General features: G+C 49.3%; 1 protein-coding gene across 3 annotated transcripts; it reads left to right on the plus strand.

Annotated features, from left to right (window-relative positions):
• The first annotated feature begins 1,105 nt into the window (after positions 1-1,105).
• On the plus strand, positions 1,106-13,996 carry PDYN (prodynorphin). Of its 3 annotated transcripts, none has more exons than XM_065566264.1 (4): positions 1,106-1,244; positions 1,674-1,743; positions 10,755-10,902; positions 11,786-13,996. In XM_065566264.1, the coding sequence occupies exons 3-4, from the start codon at positions 10,774-10,776 to the stop codon at positions 12,443-12,445; spliced, it is 789 nt and encodes a 262-aa protein (XP_065422336.1). In that variant the 5' UTR covers positions 1,106-1,244; positions 1,674-1,743; positions 10,755-10,773; the 3' UTR covers positions 12,446-13,996. The 3 variants fall into 3 exon arrangements, with proteins under 3 accessions (XP_065422336.1, XP_065422335.1, XP_005314262.2); XM_065566263.1 differs by having other exon boundaries at positions 1,164-1,433; XM_005314205.5 differs by lacking the exon at positions 1,106-1,244 and adding an exon at positions 1,306-1,433 and having other exon boundaries at positions 1,674-2,996.
• The last annotated feature ends 594 nt before the right edge of the window (positions 13,997-14,590 follow it).

A 14,590-nucleotide genomic window follows, 5' to 3' on the forward strand; every position in this document is an offset into this window, starting at 1 on the left:
AAGCTGAATGTTTCTCGTACCTCATGGGCACCTTTCCATCCCGACCAAGTGGCCTCCTGAGGCTTTTGTAGAGAACTAAGATTTACCTGCTAATTCAATCCAGCTCTTTATTCACAGGAAGGAACTTCAAGTATCCAGCAAGCCAATTTTCAAGCTAAGGGGAAGGGAGGGTTGCTGGGAAACATCCCTCTGGAGAGAGAGATGGTAAAAATAGTACGTTCTTCAGATCCCGGATTATCACTAATATTTGAAAGGCATCATGTGCAGTAACCATGTCAGAGCCTCTCTCGTTTTTAAGGCATAAACGTTACGGGGAGGGAAGGGGAGGGGAGAGGAGAGATTTTTCTGTTTGTGCCCAGGCGTCCATGCTGTTACAAAGACGATGCAGAATCATAACCTCTTGAGCATCACCCCAGTCAGGCGTCTCCTGCTCTCTGGTCCCTGCTGGTTTCTTTCCTTTGAGACTTACTGGGAAGAAAGAGAGGGAAAGTTGGTGAGTAAATTTCTGGGAGTTTTTTCACACTTGTCTGAAAGAGGATGAGGTAAAGGGTGACCCCCAGGCACACTGATAAGCGCTATAACCTCTGCTTAGTCTGTTTTTGTGGCTACATTTGCTGCTTGGGATGAAACAGGGCAATAAGGAGATCTACCGATAAGAAATGCCCCTTGTGTAGCTTCTTTCACCTAATGCTCTTACATGATGAATGACCCCTCTCAGATAAATTGAACCCCCATTTTACAGATGGGAAAACTGAGGCACAGAGGGTTTGGGTGACTTGCCTGCAGGCCCAGATTTTCCACAATGTACTTTAGTCCATGCCCAGTTTTCTCAAGCTTAACCCCCGATGCACACGTGCAGTTCAAGGCTTATACACTCCAATCTTAGCTTGTGCACCTGCCTCAAGGGTTGGCAGATGTTTAAAAATGCCCTGATGCCAGTCTGGGCCCTAGTGAATCAGAATCAGGGCGGGGAATAGAATCTGGGCACATTTCTGTCTCTCCCTTGTCCGGCTGCCTCCCACTCCCCTCCTCTATGTTAATGGTATTCCCATCTCTTTGTCTCTTTCCCAAGGTAATTATCAATAGCTCGATGTGCAGGGAAAGAGGAGGTGGAGTGTGTGGCAGGGGGAAAGTACAACTAACCCCTGGCTGTGAATAAAAACCTGCATTTCAATAGCAAGCGCAGGTGGAAGCTTTAGAACAAGTGAAGAGGCTTGTTCCGTATACAGCGTCGGAAGGTCAAGGCAAGGGACCACTGGATATACAAAACAGGGAGGGAGGAGAGAATTGAAGCAACCGAGGAGAGCCCCGGTGGCTGCTGAATCCCTTTGCCTTCAGACACACTAGTCCCTGGCTGGCTTCTCTCCGGCTGGCTGTTTTTTGAGAAGCAGCAGCTGGAGAACATCGGTGTCTCGGCATAGTCGCCAGTAGAGGTAAATTCTGGGAGGGCCTGTGAGGTCTCCTGGCCTTGTGACAGATGTCTCAGCAGCATGAGGGTGCCTGGGTGGTGGTAGAGGGGGGAGTGAGGGTGGGGACAGGGGGGTGGGCAGGCATCTGAATGCTAAAGGCCCAGGGTTTAATATTTGGAAATACACATCCACATCCAATTAGTTGGGCCAGGCCTTTCCCCGGAGTCCATGTGACTGTGCATTCTCTCTTTGTCTTGTCCATAGCTCTGGGAGCTTGACTCCATCTCAAAGACGTTACCGAGCCGACGAAGGCTTTCTGACAGTTGGAAAACAGGTGAGGGCAGGTGGCAGCTTTGCTGGTTTTGACTCTTTCCGGGTGATGTTTGACTTTAGTGCTGGTGGGAGATCAACAGGCCTGGAGGCTGAATTCCTTTATCGAGCCACAGAACAGGACCAAGCAGGGGAGTGGCAGTGCCATCTCCGTGTGCTGCCTCCTGCCGGGGTGGCCTCCCCTCTGCTCCCAAGGGGCCACGTCCGGGGGTGGGTAGGGATGGCAGTTTAGTTCCCAGGGTGTCTGGTCCTGGGCCTCTTTGCCAGCTACTGTGTGTTCATAGTGAGTTTCATCTATTCCCTGGGAGCTGGACTGAGACCCACCAATCTCATCTCACACAGGCTGCCAGTTGGCCAGCAGGTGGGTGACTTTAAGGTGACTACCAGTCTGGGCTGCATTTGAATTAGTTACCAGAGGTGAGAAGCGCCTCGCTCCATTGCCAGCCTACGAGCGTAGTCTGTCCGTTTGTGTTGCAGCTGGAGACTTTCACCCTAAGTTCCAGGCTGCTTGGGAAGGGCTTGTCTCTGGGTCTGGCGCATCCTCTGGCTTATCGCGACACGGCCGGCAATCCCACCGCCCAGCAATGTCACTAGGAGAGCCACTTGGCAGGGCAGGCGCTCAGCAGGCTGGAGTGGGTTAGACTTGGAGATTTGCAAATGTAAACGACATTCAGTAGCGTGTGTGTGTGTGCACGCATGTGTATGTATGTGCGTGTGTGTGTGTGTTTACCCTCCTCCTTCATACTCCCTTTTGCACCACTCTTGCTTTGAGCAGATGCCTCGTGCGTGTTCCCAGAGTTACTGTTTAAAGGGCCTGGGGACCATTGGGGGCCCGGCTCAGGGCGGTGGAGAGGAGTCTGTGACTGATTATTCACAGCTTCCGTCTCCCCCTATTGGCTCTGGAAAGCCTATGCTGAGCTGGGGCTCAGTGACAGGAGGAGGCTCCGTGTCAATAAAAAGAGGGGATCGAAAGAGTAGGGCTGTAATTCCAAAGGGGAACAAGCAGAGCTCGGCCGTCCTCGGTGCCATCTGGGGGCTACAAAGCCAAAAGCCACAGCTGCAAAAAGGGACCAGTTTCCTCCCCCCCACCCCCGCCCTTCACTGATGACCAGATTATCCTAAAGCTGAGGAAAGGAGGTGGACAGAACCTGCTGAGACTCTCAACTTTCCAAGGGAGCCTGCAGCTCCCAGAATCAACTTTCCACCCAAACTCTGCCCGGGGCGGGGAGCTCTCCAGGGACTGGGAGGAACACACAGGTAAGACACCAGCTGTGTGTGTGTCTGTGTGTCCGTCGGTCTGTACGGGTGTGTGTGTGATGCACTTCCCTGAATCCAACACTTTTTGGAGTTTAATTCTTTGCTTTCAGGTTTGCTTTTCCTCTCCTTGCATTTCAACTTCTAAGAATGATGCACAGGCTGCAGCTTGGATAGCGATTCTGGCATTAAAAAGGGACTTGATTTGTTTAAAGCCGCTGGTTGGTTTCTAGTGCCAAGTACCTCTTATCAATTGCTAAATTATTTAACGACATGCAGATGAGGCTCTTTGTCCCCAGATATTTTTTTCATCCCTATAGCTGGCTGTCGCCTACCCAGTCTATCTGTGTAAATGTCTTTCCCATACTTCATTTCAGTTCAGATATCACATCTTTCTATCTTTCAAGAAGGGACAGAATTACTTATGGTGAAACAAATCAAATTTCAAAATAAACTAGAAGGTGCACATGGAGGCTAAGGACAACACCTATTTCCCTTTTTTATAAATTCCCTTAAAAAAGACTAGTATTCTACAGCAGTAGCACCAAACTCTGAAGTAGCAGTAGTGGAAGTTGCAAAGTAATGGACCATTGCTGTAGAATTTTGCAGCATTTTTGTTTGAAGGGTTGGTGTTTTGTTTTTGTTTTATTTGGTAAAACAAAACATGCACAAAAGACATTTTTCAGGTCTTTTTTAAAGACACAATGGATGCAAATGAGAGGGGAGGGGAAATGATGTTAGAAATGTTTATAAGGTCCTAAAAAGCATCCAGAATGCTAGATCTTTTAGAGAGGGAAAACTGGTGTAACCGGGCCGAGGGAAGTGTACTCTGTCTGTGTTGTATAAAGTGCCAGGTATGTTAACATTATATTGCCAATAATAATTATTAATAAAAATAATTATCTTCATACCTTGCACACCTTTCATCTGAGGACCTTGCAGCCCTTCTTAAACACTAATTATGTTGCCTCACACTGCTTAGCAATCCAGTAGGTGAATATATAGAAAATCTGATTCTGAAATGACCACTTACAGGAACAGTCTTCACTTCCCATTTTTTCATTCTCTTCGTTAGTTAAATACTCTGTACGTTTGTTGCTTTATTTATAACCTGGCACACGATGTCCTCAGAAATGGCTGAAGGGATTTTGCATGAACTTTAAAAAAAAAAATCCACTTTTGATCAGAGACCAAGCAGGGAAGAATTCAGCCCCAAAGGTGCATATTTAACTTAATTATAGGTGGCTGCAAGCGGGAGGTTAAATTGTATTACATCTATTCTTAAAATTCCATTAATGCAAGGATCTATCTCTCCAGGATGTGTGTGTAACATGGTGTGTATTGGTGTGTGTGTGAGTATACACACACACATGATAGTGTGGGTATTGCGTACGTATATAAAATATGGTATATATCTATAACTGTTTTTCCTCCTCCTTTCTTTACCTCTTCCCTTCCTTGTGTTTCCTCCTTCGCTTTTCTCCTTCATTGTTTCTCTCCCTCCTTTTCTTCTGTTCTATTTTTATCGGTCACTTCTCCGTTTCTGAGCAGAGCGCAGCTAAGCTCTGTGTTGAGTACTTCTTACAGTGCTGGGTGAGTTATGTTCATGGGGGAGGTCTCTGGCTGCCTGATGACTGGTGACTGTAGCCTGCAGTTTCCCCAGAAGAGTTACAGCTGTACGGGGTGTCATGAAATCCCCTGTCCTCTGGCTGTGGAGGGTGTGAGGATTATGCTCGGCGCATTGTGCCAGATCCAACAGCTTAACTATCAGGCAAATGCTCTGATTTCATAGTCTGTTAATTGCTTCTGGAATTTGTCACATCAGGTTTGAAATGCCTGTGTGATAAATATTATCAGACGTGTAAGGTGGTGCCCGGCTTCTCCAGATGGCACAGAGGGCTCCTTTTCTGATCTCCTCTCTGAAATCCAATACCACATAGCCAGGGCTTTCATTCACTGCTCTTGCATTTTACAAGGCGTTTTAAATCATCTTGGTAGAAATCAATATATAGGAGCTGATGCCACGGAATGCCGTAGCTCAGGTAGGAACAAATTGGTGCCAGACATTTGTTTCGGTTTAGAGATCGATGATGTTTTCAGTGCTGGATCAGACAGAGAAAAGCTATTAATGCGGAAAACTCTGGATCGATAGTGAACGGGGAAAAGACGAGTCTCCAGGCTATATCTACACCTGGTTGAAGCAGGTGAAGCGCCAGTGAAGTCAAGAGGTATCTGGAAACACCAGCTGTGAATTTGGCCCTTCTGACTTGACTTAACCTGGTAAAGGGAGGAGGCAGGGTTGAGCCCCATTAATCCAAGCAGATTAATCGGGCTGGTTTGACTAAATCGAGATTTGGATAAAGCAGGGCGACTCCTCACTGGAATGGCTGTATGTGTGGGGCCAGTCTGAGACCGGGGGATGTTCAGATCAGAGGCTCGACCTCATGCCCCAGTGAGAGGCTGTTCCACAGCCCCGTCGAATGCAAACCTGATTGAAGGCCCCACACTGCTTGCAGAATGCTGGGCTTCTAGGCAAGAAAAAAGCCAGACATCCTGCTTCAGGCCCTGCTCTGCCAAGCACCACTTTCACAAGCCCCCAAGTATGTGTCTCCCTCCCCTCGTCCCCAGGCCTTGCCTTGGGCACGGGGATTTTCATGGCTAGAAAATAGGGCACGTTGCTGTCTTCTTCCCATGTGCTGCTGGAAACCTACCTCAGGCTTTTGCGTGATGCCAAGCGTCCGGTCCCACTGAACACCTGGATAGAAGCGGGGCACTGGGGAGCCTGGTGTTATTAACGGCTCTGAGGTGAGGAGCTGAACATGTTGCGGTTATTGACAAGTGGCATATTTGTCTTTTCTCCGTCCTTCCTTTTAACCGTTTCCATACCAGCCCCTCCTCTTTGGTGCTTCCCTTCCCTTTTTCCTTCTTTGCTTTCCATGCAGCGCAGAGACCTTCAGCATTTCAGTCTTCCAGACCGAGCGCACTTTAAATTAAAAATCGGTTTTGTTTTCATGCTGTATTGAGCTTTCTCTTCCTGTTGTATTACAGCAGGGGTAGGCAACCTATGGCACGCATGCCAAAGGCAGCACGCGAGCTGATTTTCAGTGGCACTCACACTGCCTGGGTCCTGGCCACCGGTCCAGGGGGCTCTGCATTTTAATTTAATTTTAAATGAAGCTTCTTAAACATTTTAAAAACCTTATTTACTTTACATACAACAATAGTTTAATTATATATTATAGACTTCTAGAAAGAGACCTTCTAAAAATGTTAAAATGTATTACTAGCACGCGAAACCTTACATTAGAGTGAATAAATGAAGACTCGGCACAGCATTTCTGAAAGGTTGCCAACCCCTGTATTACAGTTTTGCACCGATATTGGCATTAGCTGAGTTTTCTCTGACCAGTTCTATTTGCATGACTAGCAGAGAGGCTAATAAAGTAACAGGGTATCTCATATTCCTGTTTCTAATGACACATCACGAGAGGTTAACAAGGAGGGAGAGTGACTTAGTGGTTTGAGTAGGAGGCTGGGGATAGGGACTCCTGGGTTCTGTTCTATTGATTTGCTATATGACCTTAAGCAAATCACTTACACCTTCTGTGCCTTTTATTACCCACCTTTAAAACTGTGATAACACCTATCACAGTCATGGTGTGAGGCTTCCTGGCTTTGAGATCCACAAATGAAAGGCACTACATTAGTGTAAAGTATTGTCATTATTCAGCCATTCATTTACTGAGCGTCTTGATAACAGCTTTGAGCCTGGTGAATTTGATGTTCTATTAATGCAGATAGTTCCGCATACGATAATGCAGATAACTCAAATTACATTAAAGCGTAGCCTGAATTAATAATCGGAACATTAACATATTTCTTCATTAGTGCCAATTATGGTACATTAACAGATACTGAGTGAGAATGCAAGAGACTGCAGTACACGTCAGTAATCCCAAATGGACTGCTTCAGGGTTATGCCATTGTTCTGGAGGCAAAAGGGACCAAGAAGGTAACAGGACACTTATCACATGCTCACAATAAAGCAAGGGAATAATTGGTGGCTAATTTTCTGCTTAAGCATGTTTTGGAGACAACTAAACTTCTTACACACGTGGTACAATGGGCAAAATTTGCAAAAGTGCCTAAGTCCCATTGAAAGTCAATGGCACTTAGGCTCCTAATTCACATGGGTACTTCTGAAATTGTATTGAACATAAACAAATAATGACCTAGGGATCCCAGGAATGAAGGTTTGGGAGCCGAGATCTTCCAGGTATCTTGGGCTTGTGTGACCTGCTGTGCTTCTAAGCTCTGAAAAAGATGGCTTAGTCCAGGACGTTTAGGTGTCCTGCAGTGGAGGGGCACGGGGACAGTGGCTGGCGCATGTAATCTCATGGCAAGTGTGTGGGTTGGCCTGCGTTGCGGGCAACATGGGCCAAATGGCATATTCCTGTGCCAGGCTGAGTTCTTGCACTCCCTCTGCTTCACTGCTGGTTGGAAAATAAAAGCAACTCTGACTTTATTTTCTCCTTGTCGAGGGGTGTAGAGAGCAGGCACCTTCACTCCACAGGTCAACAACATTTTGCTTCATCCTCAACCACTCATTTCTCTATTAGCAGAGGAATCTTGGCGGGGACAAGGCACATCAGATCCCCTGCTTCTCTGGTGCAATGCCAGTGAACTCATGGGAAGGCAATGAGTCACTGCAAGACTCACTTTGGTCCAGTTTAGTTACCACTTACTCTGTCCCTAGTGGAACAGTGGGTGTAAGTGCTTTGAATGCATATCCCTGGGAAAGGCTGAGTTTGGGTATTTGGGAGGCATGGGGTTTGTGTGTGTGTGTGTGTGGTACAAAAGACTAGGGTGGATTTTGGGAAGGAAGGTGTTTGGGGGGGTGCAGAATTTTGTGAGAGAGGAAAGTTGTGGTGAGGACAGGGTGTGTTAGCAGGCAGTTAGGGAATCTTTCTAGGATGTCTCTGGGGTGGAAACCTCCAACTAATATGGCTGTTGCTGTTAGCCAATTATATGTGTCACGGCCCAGCTGCACCATCTGCTCACTCATGAGTGTGACTCGATTGGACATAGATCCAAAAGAGAGAGGAGTGCTTCGTGTGGCCTCTCATTTGATGGATGAAGAATCCAAAATGTGACATGGAGGAAGGTTAGGTTCAGAGCCTAGTTTCCTGAACTCCACCCCCTCCCATCTCCTCCTCCTGAAGGCTCAAGGCCCGCAGGGGAGAAGACCAGAGTGTGAAGTGTTCATTGCAGCTGGGAACTGGGGAGGAGGGCGTTGGAAAGGTACTGCCATCCATCACTGGATAATGCAAAGACCTTGAATTCCTTCCCTCCCCCTGCTCTCCTTTGGTGAATAGCTGCTGTGGATTTCATTGCCTTTATTCTTCAAGGCCACGTGAGAGAAGCAGTGATTCACCCTCTCTAAGCCCCTCGGTAGCGCAGGGATAACAATACCGCCGAGAAATTCATGCTGCTGTTGATTAAGAAAGAATCTCTCTTTAAAATGATAAATAAAAGGCTTTAGAATAAATGTGTTTGAGTTGCTCTCACTCAGGCACCGGGAGGAACAGGTTACTGAACATCTACAAGAGCAAAACCCACATCTTCCATGAGCCGATGAGACGAGAAAGGTCCTGTTGATGAGAGACATGCTATCTGCAGGCATGTTTGAAACAGTCCCCAAGACATTAGGCACATTGAGAGACAGGGCAGAAATGTACACAGGCACGCTAGGACTTTCTTAAATACAGTAAAAGCTTTGGTATCCGGCATGTTGGGGAATGGGGGGTGCTGGTTAATCAAATATTCCAGTTAACTAAGAGTTCTACTTACCAGTGGAATACCAATTTTCAAAGAATTAGAATACAATACAATTAATCAAGTAGGAGATAGTAGACAGGTACTCCCCAGTCCCGTAGTAGTACTGCACTGCCGAGGGGTTGGTTTCTTGGAGGTGTAGACAGGTAACGTTTTCTATACAGTAGGTTATCCGATGACGCTATATATCGCTATGGGCAGCGCCTGGCATACACCCAGATCACTAAAAATACACTTAACGCTAAAACTAGACTGACCATAATGTAATCTTTCTTTGATGATTCAGAAGGCATTTCAGGATCTTGCAGTGCCGCAGCGTCATCATTATCAACCTCCGTTATCATTGTAGATGGAGAAGGTGGAGGAGATTGGGCTGAATCTGTAATGACCCTGACACACCCTGGAAGCTGCTTTTTTAAATAAATCTCTGATATCAGCTTGCTTACATGTCTTCTGCCTCTTTTGCATAGAAGTAGAGTGCGGGATGTGCAATTGCATAACGTGCTGGGCAGTATACTCGTCCCGGTTACTAGATTGAAGATTTGTATTGGGAGATATCAGAAATGCCGGCTAATAGAGCTTTCCCGTTGATAAAGTGCCGGGTAACACCGCTTTTACTGTAGATTGGAGGCAAAGAGCCAGATTCTCAGCTCGTGTAGATCGGAGTTCGCTCCATTGACTTCCACGAAGTTATGCTCATTTATATGAGCTGAAGTTCTGGGCTAAGTTGTGTATTAGGCACATGTGCAAAAGTTACCAGCTGAGTGGAAGTGAAGGGTTTCCGAGACGTCTAGGTGGAACATGTGTTTGTGTATGCGCGTGTGTGTGTGTGCGCCTCTGTGTGTTTATGTCTGCACATGGGTGGCGGGGTGTGTTTATGCCGGTATGTTTCGCGCTGAAGTCGTATCTTGCAATTCTGTATCATCGTCCAGGCTTCCTCAGAGATCAGCTAGCGCCCCCTTTCTGCCATTCAGAGCAAATCTCAGGGGTGGTGCCGCTCACGGCAACCTGTAACACAGCTCAACAGCCGCTAGAGGAAATTCCTCAAGGCTTCTGCTGATGCCCAGTGGCAGCCATTTCCTGTGCACGTCTGTGGGACGAATGTGAACGGGCTATGCTAAACACAAGCTACAGGGTCACAGCTAACCCCACCCTCCCACTGGCAGCCTGAGGGTGTTCTCTGGGACAGGCTGAGTGGAAGTAAAGCCTCCCAGACTAGGCACTGGACAGGGATTCAGGAGATCTGGGTTCAGATCCCAGCTCTGCTCCACACTGCCTTGCTGACCTCGGGCAAGTCACTTCATCTCAGTGAGTGAGGAACTTCGGACCTGTGCCCCATGCTCCATTGCCTTGGGATCACCTGTACGTAGGTACTGTTGGCTAAGGGCAAGTGTGACATCGGTGCATTGCCCTTTCTTGGGGGACTATCACCTGCCGTTGCAGGGGCATTTTGCTTTCTAACTCCTATTGGCCCAATAGTTTTTGCTCTGGAAGCTACGCTGTGATCTCTGACTCATGGGGGGATGTGGGTGTGGCACTCCCAGGCCAAGTACTGAGTTTTCCCCACGGTGGGCTCGCCCACGTCCAAGTGCTGTGGATGACCCTGGCTATGGGGGGAGGGATAGCTCAGTGGTTTGAGCATTGGTCTGCTAAACCCAGGGTTGTGAGTTCAGTCCTTGAGGGGACCACTTGGGGATCTGGGGTAAAATCAGTACTTGGTCCTGCTAGTGAAGGCACGGGGCTGGACTCAATGACCTTTCAAGGTCCCTTCCAGTTCTAGGAGATAGGATATCTCCATAAATTTATTTATTTTTATTTATTTATTTCTGGGAGGGTAGCGCTGGGGACCCATTGCCTGGGGTTTGCATCTGATGGTGAAAGATCATTGGTCTCTTGTGGTTTTTCTCTCTCCCCTCCTCGCTGCAGGAAGTGCCCACTGCGCAGAATGGAGTGGCAGGTTCTGCTGTTGGCTCTTTGCATGGGTTTGGCTCATTCGGCCTCTGCAGACTGTGCAGCCCAGTGCTCCGTGTGTGCCGTGCAGACCCAGGATTTGGAGAAGCCCATCAGTCCTCTGGTAAGTGCTGGGTCCTATGCCAGGTGCAGTCTGGAGCAACCTCCGCTTTGGAGCTCAGAGAAAACGAGCTCTGTATCCAAACCGGCCCCTGGTTTAGCCCATTTACCGGTCTGGTAACACTTGCTCCACAAAGACCCAGATTTTCCAGACTTGTGCAGCGGTGTTTGCATGCCTAATTTGGGGATGCCGTTGCCATGGTTGTGTGCGTGCAACTGCAGTGATTGTGCACACTAATGCGCTTTTGTGCACACAGTACTGAAATCTAGCTGAACGTGAGCATTTCTTCTTGCCTTGTATAGGGAGTGGCAGGCTGCTGAAGTGGTTGGTCCTGCGAGCTGGGGAAAGGTTGGACTGAGAACATAACTGCTCTCAGGACTCTGCATGCTCTAGCAGAGACCAGAGAACAACAACATGGGCCCAGTTCTCCACTGCCCTGCACTTTGTGCAGTCACTTACACTAGTGCAAAGGCTGTGTCAAAGCTACCAGTCTGAGCTGACAGCATCTCACACCCACTGTGCACTGGTGTCTACGATGATCCCAAGTGCCGCACAACGTAGAATCAGGGCCGTGGGGCTGGGTCTCCTTTTGATCTCTGACGATCTTTCCCTCTCTGTATCCGGCCCTGGATGTTAGAGGTATGGAAGCATCTGCTTCCCACTGTGGGACCAGATTACTCAGCTGTCCGCTGCAGCGGGGTGGGATGCAGGCTCTTACAAGGTAGGATGTTGTGGGATCCCAAGGAGTAGAGCTAGAGCCCCTTCCAGGACTGGAAAGGGGAATCCCAAGACATCATTCCTCCCTCTTGAGGGATACTGGAGAGAGCCCTGGCGCTTGGGGACTGCCGGCGGGTGTCATGGGTTTGCTCTCTTTGGTGTGTTGCAGATCTGTTCGCTGGAGTGTCAGGGCTCCTTGCTGTCCCGCACGGAGTGGGAGAGGTGCCAGACCGCTCTGGATCTCCTCGCCCCGCTGATGGCAGTGGTGGAGGGCCAGGGCCTGTCCCCTCTGGAGGCTGAGGCGAAGGCAGAGCCAAAAGGGAGCCCCATCCCCGGCGAGCTCCCCAGCGGCCTGGTCAAACGGTACGGTGGCTTCATGAAGAAACTGGACAAGAACAAGATTTTCTCCCTCTTGCGTGAGAACGCCCACAGCAAAGGCGGCATGACTAAGAAGTACGGTGGCTTCTTCCGCAAGCCGGGGGAGAGGGCGGCCTCTGAGGTGGTGGAGGACTACCCAGAGCTGGAGGCCGAGGAGACAGGCGACCACGGGGAAGAACCTGAGGAAGGAAACCTCAAGGACGAGATGAAGCGCTACGGGGGCTTTCTCCGCAAGTACCCCAAGCGGAGCTTGGCGCTGGCGCCCGAGGGGGAGGGCCAGGAGCTGGAGGACCTGCACAAGCGCTATGGGGGCTTCATGCGCAGGATCCGCCCCAAGCTCAAATGGGACAATCAGAAGCGCTACGGGGGCTTCCTGCGGCGCCAGTTCAAGGTGACGACGCGGTCGGATGAGGACCCCAACGCCTACTCGGGGGAGGTCTTGGACCTATAGAACCCCCCTGACAGTCGGAATACTTCCAGTATGGACTGCATCGCTCCTCCCGCCCCACATCACCCTCCTGTGCTCAGCCAAGCATCCCAGGCATCACACACCGACCCAGGCGCACCACCCCGCTGCTGCTTCCCTGAAGAGCCAGATGTTTCGAGCCAGGCAGGGATTGCCACTGGCAACGTTCCTCCTCCGTTTCTGTCTCTGTCAACTCCGGGACTTGGACCTGCTGCCGTTTCCAGCACCGAACCGATCAGGCCAGCTAGGGGGTTAGTTCAGCTGTATCGAAAGCAGGTTACTTGAATTCAGTCTCAGACGACTGACTATCGACCCTCCCTGTGATCCTTAGCGATGAGCCCAACTCACCCTCCAGTCGGAATACCCCAAACACTGGGGAAGTTCAGCTCTGGAGCCAACTCGGTGGCTGGTCCCTTTGGTTTGTCATGGACCAACCCAGAGCTCCAGATTCAAAGGCCTCCCAGCTTTGGGGGAGTTTGGCTCTAGCTCCAAATCGGAACCATCCAGCTGTAGTTCTTTGCGGTGGAAACCCATTTTCAAAGGTCCCCGGCGCCGGCACCAGGTGCTGCCGGGCATTTCCAATTTAAATATTCGAATGGAAACAGAGGCATCTGCTACTTGCCTTCTAGTCTATCCATTCAGACGCCTCTGCTCAGAACAGCCAGTGTGTCCCAGAGGGACCTGTGTTTGTCCGGGAGGGCATCTTGCCTGGAGAGCAAGGTGGGCTTGCCCTATAGAACCCTGACTTGCTTCATTATATTCCAGCTAAATCCCAGCTGTGATCCTTTCTGATACACACGAGAGAGGCACACTTCTAATGAAGCGATGAAATCACAATAGTGTCGCACTTCTGAAGGCACCTGAGTCAGCCTCTCGTTTGTCACCTGGGGATTCACGCACACAGTCATTAAGGGAGCCGAGTGAATGGAGGTATTGTGCTGCCAGATTTGCTGGCACAGTCCGATTGTTTGTGCCTTGGAGTGATTGTGTGCACAGAATTGCAGGTGCAAATAATTAGGAGCACGGACTGACACTAGCTGTCCCCATTCTCGCTCTGCTCACAGGGGATCGCTCCCACACACAATGGCAGAAATCAATGCGGAGCCATTTCTGAAAGTTTGGCTCATCATGTAGTTCTCACTGCAACCATCGGTGTTCTCCCCCCGTCCCCCAGCTAGTGCTGAATTGCAACAGGCCAACAAAAATACCCTGAGACAGAGGCAGGAACGGGCGGGGCTTGGCACACTGTTTCCTTTTCCAACCATGGGCAAAATTGGGAAATTAAACTAGAGGAAAGCTCTGAAAAGGAATGTAGATGAGGTCTGGACTCTGCCTGAGTCGCATTGTTTGGCTAAGCACAGGCCTCCATCGACCCTCACCTGCTCCCTTGTGCTGTTCTGAAATGTACAGATTGTTTTGGAGTCTGGTTACTTTCCGTTATTACGTTTACAAGAAGAAATAAAGTTTGGTCTGTCTTGAGATGGGTCACGTTCACCCTCTTCCTTTTCTGTATGGTAAATAAAAAGATGTTAATGAGTCTGTGTCTGGTGATGCATCTGTCCGCAGTGTGGGGGCCAGCCAGGATGAGGGCTCATCACGGGGCTAACACAGGTCTTGGGGAAGAAGCCCTGGAAATCAGGGATGCTCTAGGTGTACTTGGCCCTGCCTCAGCGCAGGGGCTGGACTAGATGACCTCTCACTATGGCTCCTTTGGGAGAGCAGCCAGTAACCTCACAGGAGTGAGCCCGAAACGTGCTTTATGTGCATGAAGCAAATGTGGGTGCTTTTAGATTCACTGCTGAGTACTCGGATTATTCAACTGGGGGAGGGGAGCAGCAGGTGCCAAGACAAGGACACAGAAAAGAAAACAATGAATGCCCAGGACCCCTGCTTCGGCTGGGCATGAAGCCCTGGCATACAGAGGGACGCAAAGCATAGAGAACCTGTGGAGTTATGACCCGCATCCAGGATAAGGGAGGAAAAAGCCCCTGTCCAGAGAGTTCTGCTACTCCCATCTGAAACTGTGTCCATGTTAGAAATATAATAATTCCAGCCGCTCACCCACACATCAGGGCAAGGGAAATATCAGCGGGTCCTCGTCCCCTTCACAGTCCGAATGGGTGGGTAGGT

The sequence above is a fragment of the Chrysemys picta genome, chromosome 13 (assembly GCF_011386835.1).
Source record: "Chrysemys picta bellii isolate R12L10 chromosome 13, ASM1138683v2, whole genome shotgun sequence".
Lineage (NCBI taxonomy): Eukaryota > Metazoa > Chordata > Testudines > Emydidae > Chrysemys > Chrysemys picta.

Bases quoted from the DNA above. Each gene is read 5' to 3' on its own strand.
- PDYN (XM_065566264.1), top strand. From the start codon at position 10,774: ATGGAGTGGCAGGTTCTGCTGTTGGCTCTTTGCATGGGTTTGGCTCAT. The intron at 10,903-11,785 runs GTAAGTGCTGGG...GGTGTGTTGCAG, and splicing joins AGAAGCCCATCAGTCCTCTG to ATCTGTTCGCTGGAGTGTCA.